The sequence below is a fragment of the Dermacentor andersoni genome, chromosome 1, assembly GCF_023375885.2.
Source record: "Dermacentor andersoni chromosome 1, qqDerAnde1_hic_scaffold, whole genome shotgun sequence".
NCBI classification, from domain to species: domain Eukaryota; kingdom Metazoa; phylum Arthropoda; class Arachnida; order Ixodida; family Ixodidae; genus Dermacentor; species Dermacentor andersoni.
In genome coordinates, this window is record NC_092814.1 from 410089483 (window position 1) to 410108839 (window position 19357).

Consider the following 19357-nt stretch of genomic DNA (forward strand, 5'->3'; position numbering starts at 1 on the left):
TGAAAGGATGGTTATACGGTTCATTCTGTCTGCATTTTCGTATGATTGGCTTACGTTCTTCTATTTCTTTATGTTTAAGAAAGGATTGGGAATAGTGGATTGAGCTCAACACATGCTCAAAGTGCTCCCCAAGTGAGTCTGCCTGATCTTGCAGTGTATCACCCTGTGTATTTACCAAGGGGAGTGAATATGTTTGTCGCCATCTTATCCTATTTACCTTGTTCCAGACTTTGGCCTCACCTGCATACGAGTTGATGCCCGATAAAAACTTCTGCCAACTTTCTCTTCTGGCCTGTCGGCACGTTCTCCTGCCCTGGGACTTTACTTTCTTAAAGTTAATAAGATTCTCCGCAGTGGGAGAGACACGTAGCAATCCCCACGCTTTGTTCTGCTTTTTTACGAGCGATCCTACATTCGTCGTTCCACCACGGGCCACGCCGTTTGCATGCCAAGCCATTTACTTCTGATATGCATTTAGATGCGGCATCTATTATGAAGGCTGTAAAATACTCCACAGCAGCATCAATTCCTAACAAGGACATGTCATCCCATGAGATACTAGTGAGAGTTCCGAATTTCTCCCAATCAGCTGTATCAATCTTCAACTAGGAGCCTGTGGTGGATATTCGTTCTCTTTACATGTTCTTGGCAGAATGGGGAAGTGGTCGCTCCCGTAAGGATTGTTGGTAACTTCTCATTCAAGTTCAGGCAGTACAGACTAGGCTAAGATCAATTGAAGGAAAGGTTCTGTTTGTAAGACAGTGATATGTGGGTTCCTTCTTATTCAGCAGACACACATCGGACGAAAAAAGGAACTGTTCAACAAGACAACCTCGCGCATCGATACGAGAGTCTCCCCACAGGCTGCTGTGTGCATTGAAATCGCCAAGAACAGCATAATGTTCTGGCACTTGATCTATAAAGGACTTAAATTCATGTTTGTTTAATTGGTGATGCGGGGGTATGTAAAGCGAACAAATGGTGATGAGTTTGTTTAGGAGAACAACTCGAACCGCCACTGCTTCAAGGGGCGTTTGTAGCTGCAAACGTTGACACGCTATGCTTTTATGAATAACAATGGCAACACCGCCCGATGATGCGACAGCATCATCGCAATCTCTGCAAAACGTAACATACTGTAGGAGGAAGTTTGTGTGCTTCAATTTTAGGTGTGTTTCCAGTAAACACAGCACTTTTGGATCGTGTTTGTGGATGAGTTCTTGCACACCATCATGGTTTCTAAGAAGACCTCTGACGTTCCATTGAGTAATTTGTGTATCCATATTGGAAGTAAATAGGTGCTGTGTGTACAGAAACAGAAGTAGTAATTACAGAGATTACAGAGATTAGATTACAGAACTCTTTCGAGGCCCTGTAACGGGGGTTTTGTCCTTTCTGGAGCGTTTGAGAGAGCCTCGTCGCTCCTTAGGCGCTTGGTGTGCCGTGAGGATAAGTGTAGTGTCCATTGCCTCTTGTGAGGCGCCAGACACGTGCTCTTGCGAGCGAGAAGTTTTCTGAGAGAGTACTGCCTCGGAAGATAAGACCCCTGCGCCCACCAGCCCGGAGGTCGATGGGGCTACCTGAGGGATTTGGCTGCGCCGGCTGTTACCAGCGCTGGAAGGGACCTGGGAAGTTGAGGCAGCCTTGGCTGCGCCCACCTTCGGGGTCGATGGTCCCCTCTGCTTGGTTGGCAGAGCAGCGCTAGCTGCAACCGCCGCGGGGGCAGTTGGCGTAACTGCCGACTCATTGCTTGTGGGTCGGCCAGCCGCCGGAAGCCTTTGTGTCGCTGCCCCCTGGCGCGTCACGTCAGCAAAAGAGTTCTTGGGCATGTAGGATACCCGCCTGCGTGCCTCCTTGAAACTTATATTTTTCCTTTACTTTGATCGTAACAATTTCTTGTTCTTTTTCCAGGATGGGCACAACCGCGAGTACGCGGCGTGCTTCCCATCAGTTCACACAGTGCAGAGTGTTTTCACACGATTCAGCGGAGTGCTCATGAGCACTGCATTTTGCACACGTTTGGCGGCCGCGGCAGTTCGATGAGCTATGGCCAAATCGCTGGCATTTAAAACATCTCAGAGGGTTTGGGACATATGGTCTGACCCGGATCTTCACATATCCTGTCTCAATACTCTCACGAAGCACACTTGAACCAAAGGTAAGAATTAGATGTTTTGTTTTAATCTCTTTTCCATCGCGCCTTAGCAGAATTCTCTTAACATTGATTACGTTTTGACTGCTCCAGCCTTCTAATAGTTCAACGTCCGTAAGCTACATCCGATCATCATCTAAAACTACACCACCGGTGGTGTTCATCGTGCAGTGCGGGGTCACTGTCACTGGGACATCTCCAAATGATACAAGGTTAAACAGTTTCTCGTGTTGTTTTTTTGTTGCGGAGTTCCAAAATGAGAGCACCGCTAGCCATCTTTGATGCTTTATAAACTGGTCCAAGTGCCTGAGTTAGGGATTTCGAAACAAAAGGTGAGATTGTTCATGCTTGTTTTTCTTGTTTTCCAGAATGGATGACATGAAATCGCGGAAAAGTTTCTTTTTGGCGTCCAAAAAATTCTAAGATTTCTTCGGTGCGCCCCCTTTTCAGGGAGCGATCAGGTAGTGGAGGGAAGGAACTAGCCATAAGTGAGAGTGTATTTTTCGGCAGTAGCGCCAGCCACCCACCATGGAGCCCAACAGGGGGATGCTGCAGGGCCTATAAAAACAGGGCCGACAAACGCCAGCTGTACGCTACCACTATAACCAAATATGATATAACCTAGGTTGGCTACTCACACAAGGTTAACCCTTGCTGCCAGGAATATCAGAAGTAATAAAGAAATGAGTAGGAGATAGGAAAGATGTAAAGGCTAGAGAGAAAGACAGATTGGAGAGGAGGATAGGAAAAGGCAACTACCGACTTCCTCTGGGTGGGTCATTCTGGGGGTGCTGTCTACGTGAAGCAGAGGCCAAAGGGGTGTGTTGCCTTCGCCGGGGGGCCTTAAAGGTCCGAACACCCGGCATCGGCTCAAACCCCAGGATCCCCTTTTCCCCGGACACCGCTAAGCCGCGCATGACTACACGCGGGAGGGTCCGACCCTCGTGTGCTCAGGTACGTGGTGTCACAACACACCAAACGCCTGCTGACACAGACGCCCCTGCGGGGGAAAAAGTTGAGGAGAAGGCTTCTGTTGAAATGAGAGTGTTTGAGAACAAGGTGACATCGTACTCCGCTTGTGGGTCGCGCATGAGTGGAAAACATAGCTGAGATCACAGCAGCGTATGCTATCCACGGACTGTGTTTTTCAATGTAGCTCGAGGGGTGGTCCAGGGCCCCTTTGTTGTAACAATAATTTCTCATGTTGTAACAATGGTTTTTACACTGTTTTACAAGAAGTCAAAAGTACATACAAGCACTTTTTACCAGCACAAATCTTTTTGACAATTAGTGTTTACTAAGATGATACAATTGATTCTCCTATATAAATAGTATTTGCCATAATGCAAGAATAACATTCCTTGACTGCCCCTCTGATGTCTACAGATAACTTGCTACAGTTCAACTTTGAAGTTAAATTTAAACGATGTACATAAATACTTGCTAGAACAAGCAGTGCTAACTATGCACTAATAACGAATTATATGAACACACACACTAAAGAGAAATATTCGGTTATGCTAGACTAATATGCTACACTTCCAAAAACTTCAGGCCACTTTTACCAAGAGCTCACAAAGTCTGAGCTGATGCAAGAGCAAAACACAGGAGGCAATGCCACCTTGAATTTTCTGTGTCAGTTCATTATGTCCCGGATTCTCACAAGGTCTGTTGGCACTAATTGGATGTTCGTCAATAAAGAAGCATAACACTACGCTTGAACGTATGCAAAGACTCAATGTGAAAACATACAGGGACTGCGGTTTGAATTACTTGAAAATCGAAACAAAAGGGATATGAAAGATGCAGTACTGGAGGAGACTCTGCATTATTTTCAATCCAGGATTTTTTAATGCGCACCTAAATACGAGTACATGAGCATATGCATTTCACTCCCATCGCAATACAGCTGCCCACTGCAGCAGGTATACTTAAAAGGGCACTAAAGGCAAATATTAAACCAAGCTAAAGTGATAGTAAGGCAAGCTTTAGTTTAGCTTACGCTATAAAATGGCAGGTGGTCACTGTGCATGCACGGGGCGCTAAGTGACCCATAGCATATAACATGCTATTTTTCAGATTTAACGTTACCGTCTTTGAAGGGTTACGTAGTTTATGTAAAACATGGTGGCGGTCCTGCCTGCCCACTTCGAATTGAATTTGGTGCTGCTTTTGTAGAATTCACTTCGTTCGTAGCAAATGACTGTAAACTGCTTTTGCTTAGTCTTAGGCCGCTTTGACGACAGAGTATTATTGATAACCTTATGGAGTTTTCGAGACATACCGCTTGAAATGGTACGATGAACAGCGCCACCACGCGGACTAACGTATGCAGGCTAGATGGATGTGGGCGAAAGCGGCAGTGGTTTCTACTGCAGTGGTGAAACAAACGTGAACATCTTGGACATGCACGGAAAATATTTTCCGCCTGCTTGCCGCTTCCCAAGCGTGAACGTAGCCTTAGAGAAGTTTCCTAGAGCTTAGATAACTTGACATCAGCCAAAACAAAAAGCAAAGTTCTTTGTCAGCCCTTGTTTGGTGTCTTGTCTTTATCCTCAGTCATGTGTTGTTCTCAAACTTCGTAACATGAACTAACTAGCCAAACATTGTACCCTCTTTCAGTATACCTGAAAATACAATAGAATCTGTGACGATGCAGTCATGCCACGGGCCATCGCCATTGAAAAATGCCACGGGCCATCGCCAGTGCGAAATTCAACATGTGAAGTTAAGCCTCCCATTTTGCCAGGCAATTATCAACATTTTTCGCACCAATGACATGCACCGTATTTGCTCGCATAATGGTCACGCTTTTTTGTCAAAAAAAGTGAGACAAATTCAGGGCTGTGATCATTATGCGCGTAAAGTTTTCCGCGAAAAGAAAAATTCTTTTTTTCGTCCCACTTTTGCTGCGGGACGACAACAAGTCAACAAACAGGCAGCTACCGCTGTCATAGAGTTTCCTGCAATATACTCTGGCGCTGCAGTCGTTATACCACCATGGGAAGTGGATGGATTTGTCTGATCTTTGTGCTTGTGGATTCCGACGTTCTTGAGGCTTTATATATTACGCTTTATATGCCTTCATTGTCATAAATTTCAGAGCCATCTATACTCTTCGAAGTGCAGAAGACACCGTAAACATGCACAATTGTGACTAACTGCAACGATTGAGCTTGTTGAGGTGGCCAAATGGAAATGTTCCAAGCATGGCAAGGCAGTGGTATAGTGCCTAGATTATACTAGTATATTCAAGGCACTATAGCACTGGCATGCCTGCGATAAATTCATAAGGGTGTTTCACATCGCTTGTCGATACATGCGTCCGTGGCTTGATGGTTTCAATATCAGGCTTCTGTGCTGGAGTTGCTGTGTTCGAATCCTGCCGTTGGTCAATTTTAATAATGTTTATTTAATTACTTATAAGTCACAAAGCTGTTTGAAGCCAGAAGAACGAAATTTAGGCAAATCCCTGTACTTCCCATAATTCCCATGCTGGGACAACCGCTCCCATTGGAGCTCCCGTAGACACTACCACCAGAGTTCCCTTTAGTAATTATTGTAGGAAACTCGATGTCTGCTGTAACAGTGCGGGACACCAAAACAAAAATGGTGGCCGGCGGAGCAAGGCGAATATGCCAAATAGGATTTTTTCGTCTCGTGAGTACATTACGTGCATTGAAACAGTTTTTTCCGTATCAGTAATAAATAATATCGAATATATCGGCAAGTTTGTGGCAATAACGTAGCCATGTCCACTTTGAGGGGACAGAAACAGAGATGGGCGCGCTTAGGTGCCAGTGACATAGAAACACATGGCGGGCATGCTGCATAAACTGCAGCATTTGTCTTCACTACTATCCTAATACGGCACGTTTCCGCTAAGGGTGGGCAAATATCTTAGCTGTGTTACAAGCGTCGGCATATGAATAGGGTACAGTTCTAACTTATCAGTGTAAACATGGCTACTATCGTTGCCGCTCACGATTTGTTGCGTGCCCACGAGTGCAGACGAGAGGAATCGAGAGGCGTCTTTTTTGTTATTGTTGTTGGCCACAACCATAATAAAGCCAAGGCAAGTTTGGTTGTAGCTTTTTTTTTTTTTTCATGGAAGTGCGGAAAGTGACGAAAGGGACAAAATGGGGCATCTGCTTAAGAATGTTTGCTGCATGCAGACCGCTTGGTATGTCTTGAAGAGTCGTTCGTGTAACATTCGACAGATGGTAAGCGCAATCATCATAAGCTTGGCTTGGCACACGACATATTGCTGCGGCAAGTTCAGGGTGCGATCATTACACGGGAAAGAAAAAAAAATAGAATTTTAACGGCAAAATTCAGGGGTGCGATCATTGCGCGAGTGCAATCATTACGCAAGTAAACACGGTAAATAGAGCTTAGAAAGAATGCACGCAACTGATTTCACATTTCTCTTTCCTGTTCATTTAAGCGGGGAATTTAGACAGTTGCCACTATTTTATGCGTGCACTTTTAAAACCGGTTTGCCAACCAATGAAACCAACTCAAGGGGAATTTGAGTAAGTTCCTTGCTTGCCCATCAACCAGCTAGGAGCAAAAATTGTACAGCAGCGTAACCCAGTTTCTTCTTCACAAGCAGCAATTAAAGATGAGCAGATCTAAAATTTTGGCTTCCATTATCTAGCAGGGCACATTTGAAAATGAGTGCTCAATGTTTGCCATTATGTGCATTCACATCAATGAGCTGGCACCTGTAACTAACTCACAGAAGTGATAGCTCCTTCAGTGATTCCCACAATTTGCAAATGCATCACTGTCATTTCTGGTGCACATCGCTCTCGCTTGTGTTTATTAAGGACGTTTTCTTCCATTAGATACAAAACTGCTTTCGCTCCAATAAGCATTTCTTGCGATTATTAAGCATAGCACTTCCAACCTTGGCACCAACAACTGCTGCGCTGAAACACATCACCAGACCCCCACACTGTAGTTCTTCATGTTGCCAGCTACATGTGACACAGCTCATGAACCCCTTATGGAGCACTGCCCTTTGTACAAGAACCATGAACAATCTGCCTTTACAATTTTGCTGCCATTAAATAAAAATGTTAAGGTGCCTACTTCTGTCTGTTCTGAGCCTGTAATTGAGCTTTGCCACTTTTTGGCACCTGAAATGTATGTTTTCAAAAGTGCCTAAACATGCCACCCATGTGACATGAGGAAAGCACTCACATGGCTGTGCCATTTTCGCGGACCGTAACAAAACAGCAGTCTTCATCATCGCGGCCTCGCATGGTGATACGATGGACATGGGGCCGGGCAGTGTCTTCGGCAGTGACCAGACTGGCCTTGATGCGATGGGGTAACTGTGTATTGTAGTTCTCCAGCTGAAAATGAAGGTAACACGTGACAGTAAAGCAAATGGCAAAGCATAGCACTGGAGTATTGTCTGTGCATTTCGCGCTTCTTTCCTGGCTTTCTGCAACTAGGCTATACCTCTAATGCATGCAAGCTATCTCAAAGGTTTCCTTGCCCAAGTACACAAAAACGCAATGACATCTGTGAAGTAATACCGCCTTTGTGAAAGTTTGAGCATCAAATTCAAGAATGAGCGCTGGGCATTCACTGGACCTCGTTTCTGCCAGCAAAAACTGCAAGGATAGGTGTTGAAGAACGCTCCACCAGCCTTCAACTAATTCTGACTGAAATTTTTTCAGCACCCCTCTAAAAAGCCACCAAAGACGGTTCAGATACTTGACACAGGGAAGTGAAGGTGCAGCTGCTCACTCCCCCGACTCAACCTGCCTCACCTTTACGGTAGGGTAGGTCTTTCGCTGCTGCGTGCTGGACTCCCCGATGAGGGGCCCATGTGAACCACTTTCACTCTTGTAACGGTAGCGCGTCTCTTTCATAGGCTGCTCCAGGATCACTAGCCGGACACCGCCTGCACTCGGGCAATAAGACAAGTGCTGCACGACATGCAGCTTGTGACAGCCAGTCGGTGTGTAGGCAACCAGGGCAAACAGCGAAGGCAAATGGGGGAGGCAGACAAAAGAGTACGAACTGCTAGCAGAGAATTAGCAGCCGAGGCTTTCTCGCCCGTTCATCGGCACTGTTTGTTGTAACTCTAGTCACACCAGCTACGCCGTTCCCCTGCTCACCACACCATGTTTACGTAACTTCATTTTTACCATTTTTTTCCTTGGGTGCTGAAGTTAGCATCTGATGCTAGTAGAATCGATTCATATTTCCCTTGTAACCTTTATTTGCAATAGTCAAACCTCATTACAATGAAATAATGGATATAACAAAGTAATCGTAATTTAATAATTAATTCTGGGGTCTTATGGGCCAAAACCCTGATACAATCAGGCGCACCATAACAGGGGATTCCAGTTTAATTCTGATCACCTCGGGTTCTTTAACGTGTGCTTATACCTAAATACACGAGCATTTTTGCATTCTGCCTCCATTGAAATGTGGCCACCACTGCTGGGATAAAACCCGCGACCTCGAGCTGAGCAGCACATCACCATAGCCATTTTACCACTAGGTCGTAATTACCCTTGAAACTCTCATACGCATTTAAAACGCCCACGCATTTAAAACCTCTTTTTAATCTGTAGCATCGCTGTCTATTGGGTGTGTTGGTATGCAGACTTGGATAACGTTTTAGAGCAAGCAGACAAGGACATAAGGGAGACCTACACACCACAATGCAGCAACTTCAACAATTGATTTTCGGGAAATTCATAGATTTACAAAGTGAACGTGTCGGCTAGTTGGCTGGACATCTTGAACTAGGGAACAGCACGAAAGACGAGAATGCTGAAGGACAGTGCTATGTGTGGTTGTGTGCCTCTTCTGCATCCTCACCTTTCACGCTCTTTCGTAGTTCAACATACATTTATACACCACGCACCACTCCTGGTCAAATTGTCATACTGCTCCTTCCAAAAAGGCTGTCTCTTCGTCAAGCAGATTGACAGGCACAGCGGTAACCTAAGTTTCACCATTCTGCTTGATAGCTTGGGCTTTTATAAATTCAAGCACATTCTTATCTCTGTGTCAGGCAAGAACAAACTTCTTAATGAAGCAAAAATGTCCTTTAAATGAATATAGCAAACTTCTTTTTAGTTCAGAATAAAAGCTTACAGATTATTCTGCACTGATCTTGGTGCGCCGTACCATTTACGCTGTTAATAAAGTAGGCGTCTAAGCATGCATTCAAGCACACACTCTACTGCTGCTGCCTCGTGCCGCACTTTGCCAGCGTCGTCAACTCCCACACTCATCTGCAATACAGCATGTGTTGGTCAAAGGTAATGTAGCACTATTGTAAGCCAAAATAAAACACAAGCCTGTGGGGAAAGCAGTACCTGCTACACATGTGCAGAAAATGGGTTTTCTGAATGCTGGAATCGTACTTTTTAACGATCCATTTTCCATTTTTTGTCTCCCTTTGTCATCAGCTCAAACTTGGGCCGCTGTTACTGCTGTCATCAGCCGCGCAAGGTGAAAATGGAAAATGAAATGGACCATGACAAAATACGACCTCCACTCATCATTTCCACGATCACTCAGCTTGAGCACTTTGTCAACACATTTTGTGGAGTGCTGCAAGCCTCAGATTTTGTGCAAGACCTGTTGCTGAATGCCAGCCCAGAGAACTGCTCTTTTATTGTTTATAAGCATGACATCAGGTAAAGCTATGAGACCTGTTATGTCACTACTTGTGCACGCATCACAATGGCGAAGATGCATCAACGTAGACAGCTGCATAGAAGAAAGCAGCCATCTCGCTGATGAAGACCCAGCTGAAAATGTTTTGTAGTCCTTCAGTAGTGCACAGCAGGTTTTTGCATCAGCTTCTGCATGTGCTTACCTAGTGGTTATTCGGTTATTAACAGTACTGTATTTACTCGCATAATGATCGCACTCGTGTAATAATCGCACCCCTGAATTTCGTGAAGATTCGATTTTTTTTTCTTTCCCGTGTAATGATCGCACCTTGAACTTGTCGCAGCGATATGTTGTGTGCCAAGCCTAGCTAATGATGATCGTGCTTACCATCTGTCAAATGCTACGCGAACGACTCTTGAAGACATACCAAGCAGTCTGCACGCACCCAACATTCTTAAGCAGATGCCCCATTTCATTCCTTTCATCACTTTCCGCACTTCCATGAAAAAAAAAAGGTACAACCAAACTTGCCTCGGTTTCATTATTTGTAGGCTTCATAATGGTTTTGGTCAACAGCTCATCTGCACTTGTGGGCACGTAACAAATCGCAAGCGGCAACGATAGTGGCCACGGTTACACTGATACGTTAGAAGTGTACCCTATTCATACACCGATGCTCATAATGCAGCTAAGATATTCACCCACCCTTAGCAGAAACGTATCGTATTAGGATAGCAGTGAAGACAAATGCCGCAGTTTCAGCAGCATGCCTGCCATGTGTTTCTATGTCACTGGCAGCTAAGCGCGCCTATCTCTGTTTCTGTCCCGTCAAAGTGGACATGGCTACGTTATTGCCGCAAACTTGCTGATATTAACAATATTATTCATTACTGATACGGAAAAAACTGTTTCAATGCACGTAATGTACTCATGAGAAGAAAAATAATTGCGTTCGGCACATTCTGCTTGCTCTGCCAGCCACCATTTTTGTTTTGGGTCCCGCACTGGCAGCAGCAGCTGCCTGCTTGTCGACCCGTTGTCATCCCATAGCAAACGCGTGATGAAAAAAGAAAATGTTTCTTTCCGCAGGAAATTTAACCCGCACAAGGATCGCACCCCTGAATTTGCGTCAATTTGTTTTACAAAGAAAATGTGATCATTATGCGAGTAAATACGATACCTCCCCACCTTTTCCCAGTGGCCAATGTCGGCCTTGAGGGCAAACAATTGTGGTAATGAATACAACGAAGTAAGTGCATCGCCCATTTCAATTTCGTTATGTTCTACTGCATACCCTCATAAACCTTGATGAATAATATGTAAGCATGTCCCGAGTAGAGGCCCAGTGAGAAACTTTTACATGGTGTCATGCAGACGTCGGTCAGCTTCCAACGGTACCAAAGTTATCCTTTGTTCCAGACTCTCACTTTCTTTCTTAAAGAATGCGAAGCTTATCACAAATTATTCCTATTCTATATTTATTTAGTTATACAGTTTACAAAATCCAGTTAAATTTCCGAAAGCAGAAAGTTGGGCTAGTTGGAAATGACACATTGGAAACATTTCTAGCGTTTAGGAACAAAGAAAAGATGAAAGTATGCACCTTAGAGCAAGACAGAAAGATGACCGGACAGGTGTTTTCCAACCTTTTTTTTCTTCTGAGGTGCCCCCTCCCGCACACACATACAGGAAACGTCTCAAATAACCAGCTTGTTACCCTTGTGCTTCCTTCAGTTTCATCACCAGATAGATGGCTTATTGCTGTTGCTTAGTATAGTTGTTGCTGTTGTCCTAATCCCAAGATATAGCATGATATTAAAGGTACAATGAATGGTGCTTTCACGGTGCCAGACATATATGTGAAGAATTCTTGAACAGATATAATTATATCTTATCTACAATTATATAGTGTCAAAATATAGTCGAGCAAAATATCAAGCTTGGCAAGTGACATTCCCTAGCCTTGCAGAAGGAATTCAGGGCCGCTGCTTGGAACTGGTCAAACCACATGTTGGTCAAAAAAGGCAATGCTGCAAATTGATGTAGAAGGGGATTTGTGGCGTTTGTGAAAAGCACTAAACATCGTTCTTCTGCCTTTTATAGCGATACCGTCGACGTCGCTGCTGAACCTGTTGGGATCTCGGGCCACAAACTTTGTACTGTGGCTGTGATCAGAGCATCGTAAACTACGGTGCATTGACGCAGCTGTCTACTGTGATCGCTACGGACGGCGTTTGCGTCGACTTCTGGCTCACGTGATACCTGATTCGGCACCCGCCGCCGGCGATCAGCTACAAAAGGGCCCTGTGGATTGTGCATCGTTGGGATTTACAGCGTTTGTGAAAAGCGCTAAACATCGTTCTTCTGCCTTTTATAGGTGAGTGCAGGTTCATAGCGTTGTAAACTATACCTCAGTGCATGCCGCAAATCCCAAACCCAGTGCCTATGATTATATGTGTATAGTATGGGTGTTCACATTGTCACATATCGAGCGCGAATAGGTAGCCATAGCCAACGACTACAGTGTAGCTGTAGTGAAAGGCTTCATTTTCATGCAGCTGCTGGTTCCTTTGCTACATGGTGCCAGAGAGGGCGACTGATTGTTCTTATGTTTTCTGCGGCTCATCTCCTAATCTGCTGCGGTGACATTGAAGTCAATCCCGGCCCTGGCAAGATAGACAAGGTTCTTGATGCCCTAAAGGATGCCGAATCTGCGCGTGAAAAATTTCAGAAGGAAATTAGCAGTAAGATGAAGGAATATTTATCAGGTATAACTGACCTTAAGAAACACCTTTCGAAAGTGGAAGCTTTGCTAGATGATTCTTAGGGAAATGCCACAGCATTATCCGAAGTCAAAAAAAGGTGTCGATGACATTAAGAGCGACCTTTCATCCTTTTCTGATAGGCAGGATTCTGAACCTAACATAGTTGAACTCGTTGATGACATCAACAATCGCAAGCGAAGAAAAAATTTGATATTCAAAGGCTTGCCCGAGGCAGAGAAAGAAGACTACGAGGCTTCTCAAGTTGACATTGAAAGCATCTGCAGAGATCAGCTTGGCCTCAAGGTAAGGGATACTGAACGTGCACATCGCACTTGCAGGCAAGGGCAGCACCGGTCAGTAACAGTGAAGTTTCTAGCCTACAAGACAAAATGCAGCATTCTGGCTAATTCCTACAAGCTAAAAAATTTGAAATTAAAGGTTAGAATAGATGAGGACTTTTCACCTCGAATACAATTTGTGCACAAACAGCTTCGCGACTTTGCTCGAGCGAATTGTCAACCCGATGAAAGGTTTAAGCTATCTTTCGATAAGCTAAAGATAGCCAGGAAATTATATCGGTACCAGCATTCCGAGGGGAGGGTCGTGGAATGTGTCCAGCGAAATGCAGACCCATGACGCAGTCGCCACGCGCAGAAAGACAGTGGGACACCTACATTTTCTTTAATTTCCGCCAACTTTCGTAGCATCCTTAACAAACAAGTTCAGCTTACTTCCCTCATTCTACTTGTAATGCAGATGTTATAATCGGAACGGAAACGTGGTTAACTCCTGAAGTTAGCAAATGTGAATAGAAAAGGAGGCGGTGTTGTAATAGCTGTAAGAAAGCATATAAAGGTAAAACCCATTCCTACTGACAGCATTCTCGAAACTATTTGGGTTGCATGCTATTTACCAGCTGTAACTTTGATTATTGGAGCATGCTATAGGCCACCTGACTTTCTACAAGATTTTTCTGAGGAACTGCAGTCTGTATTAGGCTCCGTTCCATCCGAATATAATAACTCTCCCACAATTTTGGCCGGTGATTTTAACTTTTCAAGCATAGAGTGGTCTGCTTTAAAATCCCCTAGCATGCGCCAGACACGTGACTGTGCAGATTTTGTTGACCTTTTAGAATATTTTCGGTTGTCTCAACTTATCGAAATCCCTACGCGGCACAATGCTATTCTTGATCTGCTTCTAACAACACACCCCAAACGTGCTACTGTGGATATACTAGAGTATATCATTGACCATCGTGTCATACATTGTACCTTTAAAACGCAAATCGTGAAGAAACCGCGACAAAAGAAAAGAAGATTTATGACTATTCTAAAGCAGTTCCCGAAGGGTTCAACTCTGAGCTTTTTGAATTTTACCTGTCATTCATGCAAACATACGAAAACTGTTCGTTGCAAGATAACTGGATTCGTTTTCATGACGAGTTGTTAAGACTACGGGAGAGATACATTCCATAAAAATGGATCTATGAAACAGCAGACAAGTCATGGTTTACTCGAGAGATCAAGCGATATTTGAATAAAAACAAACGTTTGTTTCGAAAAGCAAGAAGCGCAAGACCTGTTGAAGCTACGGCAGAATATTTATTGTTTTCTAAAGAATGTGCATTACATACTGAGGCTGCCAAATACAGTCGATCCCGGATATATCGAACTTGAAGGGGTTCGCGAAATAGTTCAATATATCGATAATTCCAAATATTGCATGTCAAATATGCATTCTATATGCATGTCATGTCAAATATGCATGTCAAATATGCATGTCAAATATGCATTCCAAATATGCATGTCAAAAGCTTCTCTAACAACTCCACACATCTCAAGGCAGTTTCACGATGTCGTGACTAACGGGAACTTACCGATCTGTACCTCCAAGACGCGTAAGAAAACAAAAACACAGCACGATGACCAGAGCACTTTATTTCGGAAGAAAAAAATCTGTGACCTTTGCTTGCTTTTTCTTCTGCACCATCAAATTCATTAAGCTGTCCTCAAGCTTGTTGACAGTGTCCAAATGAGAAAGGCCAGCTCCTTCCATTGTTGCCACAACAGCGGCGAACGACGCTGAAAGCTGATGCAAGATCAGCTGCAGTGCATAGAGGTTGGTCCTCTTCGTTGGAGCCTTCGCTGCTGCTCGAGTCTGCGTCCTCTTCACCCATGATGTCAGCCACAATCTCCGCATCAGCGCGATCCGCTACAGCTTGCACGTCGTCGTCAACACTAACGAAATCGAGTGCTGTAGCGCTGCCTGGGATGGCGCCTGGGAATGCCGAGAGCTCGCGAAATTCGCTGTCCAGGCATGCAGCGTCATCGTCTTCACTGTCAAGACATGCTCATGGCACGCGTCTCCAAAAACCAGGCGTACAATGCCTTCCCGACCTGTCAAAGGTTGGGACGCGCACACGACACGCTCCAGGGCGACTGGACTGCACTTGCCTTGAGCTTAACATCGGCGTTGTTCTTGAGGATCGTACTCAGGGTGTTGCGAGGAATTCCGAACGCCGCAGCGACCGAAGACTTTTTCTCGCCAGCCTCCACCCGTCGAATGATGTCAGCCATTGTTGAAAAATCCAAATTTTTGCGTTTTTTCGCAGCCATGGCTCTGGAACACGTACCAAAAGCGGAAAGAAAAACACACTGCAACACACGAGTCTCAAGCCTTCGCGTTGGCCTCGTGAATAAAAGGAACAAAGCGAATCGGAAGACTCATTGCTCCGCGTCGCCGCACTACCACAAGCCCAAGCTGCACTGAACTCATTCATCTCGCTGCGCCAGTGGTGTCAGCCAACCAAAACACAGGAAACGGGCACCTGCAGTCAGCGTGGTTTCTCCCTCCCGCTTCCCTTTCACACCCAATCGCACTCGAAGTGCTCCCCGTCACGTGCCTTTTATCCACACGCCCCTTTCTCAGAGTGCGAGGCGGCGCGCGTGCGGGAACATCGCGAGAGCTTCGTGAGGAGAAGCGCACTTGCGGGGGTGGGATGCGATGGGAGAAGTGCACTTGCAGGGGTGGGGTATGATGGGAGAAGCGCACCAGTGCAAGTGCACTGTGTATAGAACTCCGTACTTGCTCAGCACGGAGTTCAATACATCGATATGCCGGTGCACGGGAGTGCTTTATACGCGAACAATAGCTACTTTTGCATGGGATTCCAAAGGGGATTTTTCAACTGTTCGATATAGGCAATAATTCGATATGTCCGGGATCGACTGTATAAGTTTTTCAACCAGGATATTTCGCAATTTCTAAAAACAGATCCAAAATAATTTTGGACGGTCATTTCTCCTGCACCTACAATAGAGTTACCTGTTTTTGACACTGAGTCTGGTGCTGCAGTTGATGTCATGGATGTTGCTGATCAGTTTAAACTTTTCTTTTGTACAGTAAAAGCTCGTTAATTCGAATTCCGCGGGGATGCTATGAAAATTCGAATTATACAAAATTCGAACTAATGAAAGTCAGAAAAAAATCGCACGGTTAAGGCGCGTATATAGTCTGACGTGGCGTGAGCACGCGCGCACACGCTACGTCACGTTGGCGTGAACAACGTCTATACTTCGAAGCTCTGGCGCAGCCAACGTAACCGGACGCGGCCAGCGCGGTCCGACGCGCCCGACGTCGATATGGCTCTTGCTCCATCCGCGCGTTTGTTGCGCTGACTGGGCCGGAGAAAAAAAAAAAAAAGTCTCCGTCTCGCGCGAAAAGCGAAGCACCGATTGCGTTAGAAAATTAGTAGATAGCTATACGAAGTAAGGATAATAGTTTTATCGGCCGTATAAACTTGTAAGCATTCGCTTACTAACTAAATTAACCAGCACTGTGTCACGCGCGCACAGGTGAGCATGAACGCATCTCGCTCGATGACCGCGGAAACTCGCTGAAAAACGCTGGAGTGAGGGCTCGCAGCAGTAGCAGCGAGCGAATTGACGTTCGTACAGCCCTCGCTTTAACGTGAACGAAACGTAGAAAGCACATCGCATATGAAGCTACCGGCAATACGCTCACTCTGCAAACATCGCAGATCGCTTTCAAGACGAGGCCCACGCGGGCGCACAATTTGGCCACGTCGCAGATCGCTTTCAAGATGCGGCGACCGCGCGGCCGCGGCGCCGTAAGCAGCAGCCGCCGAAGATCGTCCCCCGGTCCCTCCCTCGCGCGCGACAAGAGAGGGCGCGCTCCTCCCCACCTTCCCCTCTCGCGCACGCGAGATTGAGCCGCGTTCGCCGGCTCACCCTCGCACGCAAAGAACATGGCGCGCGGCGTTATCGTCCTTGCCGCTGATCGAAAAAGCAAAAGCTGCGCGACCCGCGCGGCGACGCCAGCGTGCTCCCGTGCACTAGCACTCTCCCCATCCACGATGATGCGGAGTTCGAATTATCGGTGGCGGTGCGGATTTCAGTGTGAATTAGCGGGATGTGTTACACATTGCTTTCAATACATTGTAGGACGGACCGCGGCAACTAATTCAAATTATCCGAAATTTCGAATTAACGAGTAGTGAATTAACGAGCTTTTACTGTAGTGTATTTAATGACGAAAAGTCCCGAGATATGTCAACACAGTTTTCTGATAGTTCTCCATTTATGGAATGTATTATTGTGACACGTGACGGTATTGTAAAAGCTATTGAGCATTTGCCATCATTTTCTAGTCCTGGTCCTCATGGTATTTGTACTAAGCTACTAAAAATGACAAAGCCCAATTCTACTCTTATACTTACACTATTGTTTCAACAGTCTCTCGACTCCGGCGAAATTCCATATGACTGGAAATTGGCACATGTGATACCAATATATAAAACCGGCGACAAAAACAAGCTAACAAGCTATAGACCTATATCCCTTACGTTTGTTGCATGCAAATTATTTTAACACGTGTTATCTTCCCAAATCATGCAGTACATGGCTAGCAACCACAGTCTATTTGCAAACCAGCATGGTTTTCAATGAGGCCGGTCATGTGAATCCCAGCTTCTTGAACTAACTACAGACATTCACCTTAACCTTCACGAACTTACACATACTGGCGCCACATTTAGAGATTTTGCTAAAGCCTTTGACCGTGTGGCTCATAACTGCCTCATATATAAAATGAAGCTGATTAAAGTTGACGAAAAATTAATAAACTGGATTAAGGAATATTTAAGTAACAGATGACAAGCTGTCATAATTAATAATGTCCGTTCGTCATTTCAACCTATTCAGTCCGGTGTGCCTCAAGGTTCCGTTTTGGAACCCACTCTATTTTTAGTTTATATAAATGATATTCATCAGGGTATAGAATCGGAAATCAGGTTATATGCCGACGACTGCGTTCTGTATCGGCCATTAAAATGTAAGGCTGTGATAAATTACAAAATGACTTGAACAGGAATGAAAGATGGTGCTCAGACTGGCAAATGAGCATAAATACCTCAAAAACTAAACTTATGAGATTTACTACTTGCCGTGAAATTACAAGACACACATACTTTCTTAATGGTGAGGCTCTAGAAACTGCAGAATCATTTAAATATCTAGGTGTTCATCTTTCTGATATGAAGTGCTGTGCCACATGTGTCAAACATGATTCGTTCTTTTTATGTTACGTCATAGGCAAGCAGCCTATATATATAGTTCGCTGTCACTGAAATAAAACAGTGCGGTACGTGCTCTTGGATCGTCTCCGTCACTCTGCCACCCGCTACAACAGTGGCGACGAGGGTGACCACCCCGCGGAACCCCCGCCACGAACAGTGGCGTCTCGGAAGCGCTGCGAGTCCTGCTGGGTACTGAAAGCAATCGAGTCTATGGAGCATTGGCGGTCATGGCCCTGGCTACGAACCTCGGTACCCCAAGTTTCGACGAAAATCAAGATAAGTGGGATATTTACTTGACTCGACTGGAGGCATTTTTTGAAGCAAATGATATTAAGACAGATGATAAGAAAAGGGCGCTTTTGGTTTCGACACTGTCAACGAAGACGGTAGGCGTTCTTGCTGGACACTGTGCCCCCCAGAAAGTAAATAGCTTGAGTTACAAGGACGCACTTACCATCCTAAATAACCACTATGCGCCGAAGACTAATGAGGTTGCCGCAAGTTACAAGTTCTTTACAAGGGATCAGGCCACAAGCGAATCTGTCCGGGACTATGTTGTTGAGCTAAGCAAGCTTGCGAATAATTGTCACTTCGGCACCAGTTTGGACCGTATGTTACGGGACCGCATTGTTTGTGGCATCCGGAATCGGGCGGTGCAGCAGACGCTGCTTGAAAAAACTGAGCTCACACTTGCCCAAGCTGAAACGATTGCCATAGCAGCAGAGACAGCTGCATTCGAAGTAAGCGCCATGACTCGACCTGATAATGAGGCAGCGGTGTGCACTGTAGCGAGTAAATCGCGCCGATATCAGACCTTCACCAAAGACAAGCAAAGCCATACTGAGTGCGCACGCTGCGGAAACTACGATCACGAAGCAAGCGACTGTCCGCACAAAAAGGAGCAGTGTTTTCGCTGTCGGAAGACTGGTCATTTCGCAAGAAAATGCCGCTCCCAGTCGGGGCTCCGGGCTGGTCGTAGGCGCGATGGCATCGCTAACGCAGTTCATTATGAGAGCGCTGTATCCGAAACGGAGGAAGGCGATATTTCATCAGTCTTCACATTGCAGGAATCACGGGAAAAGAAATCTTTGCTCCAGGCTTTCCGCAGAGTTATCCACTGGGGTGGCGTGCCCTTGAACATGATTATTGACACGGGATCACCGTTTTCTCTCATTCCGCAGG

The 19357-nt window shown here is 45.4% G+C and overlaps 1 protein-coding gene across 7 annotated transcripts in view; it reads right to left on the minus strand.

The window, feature by feature from the left end:
* Rel (nuclear factor NF-kappa-B family member relish) overlaps positions 1 to 19357 on the minus strand; it is a 417698-nt gene that overhangs the window by 275956 nt on the left and 122385 nt on the right. For all 7 annotated transcript variants that reach the window (XM_055064994.1, XM_050168416.2, XM_055064991.1 and 4 more), the window contains 2 exons: positions 7939 to 8072; positions 7361 to 7515 (listed from right to left, as the gene is read on the minus strand). In XM_055064994.1, coding sequence (XP_054920969.1) covers positions 7361 to 7515; positions 7939 to 8072 — 289 coding nt within the window. The remainder of the gene's footprint in view (positions 1 to 7360; positions 7516 to 7938; positions 8073 to 19357) is intronic.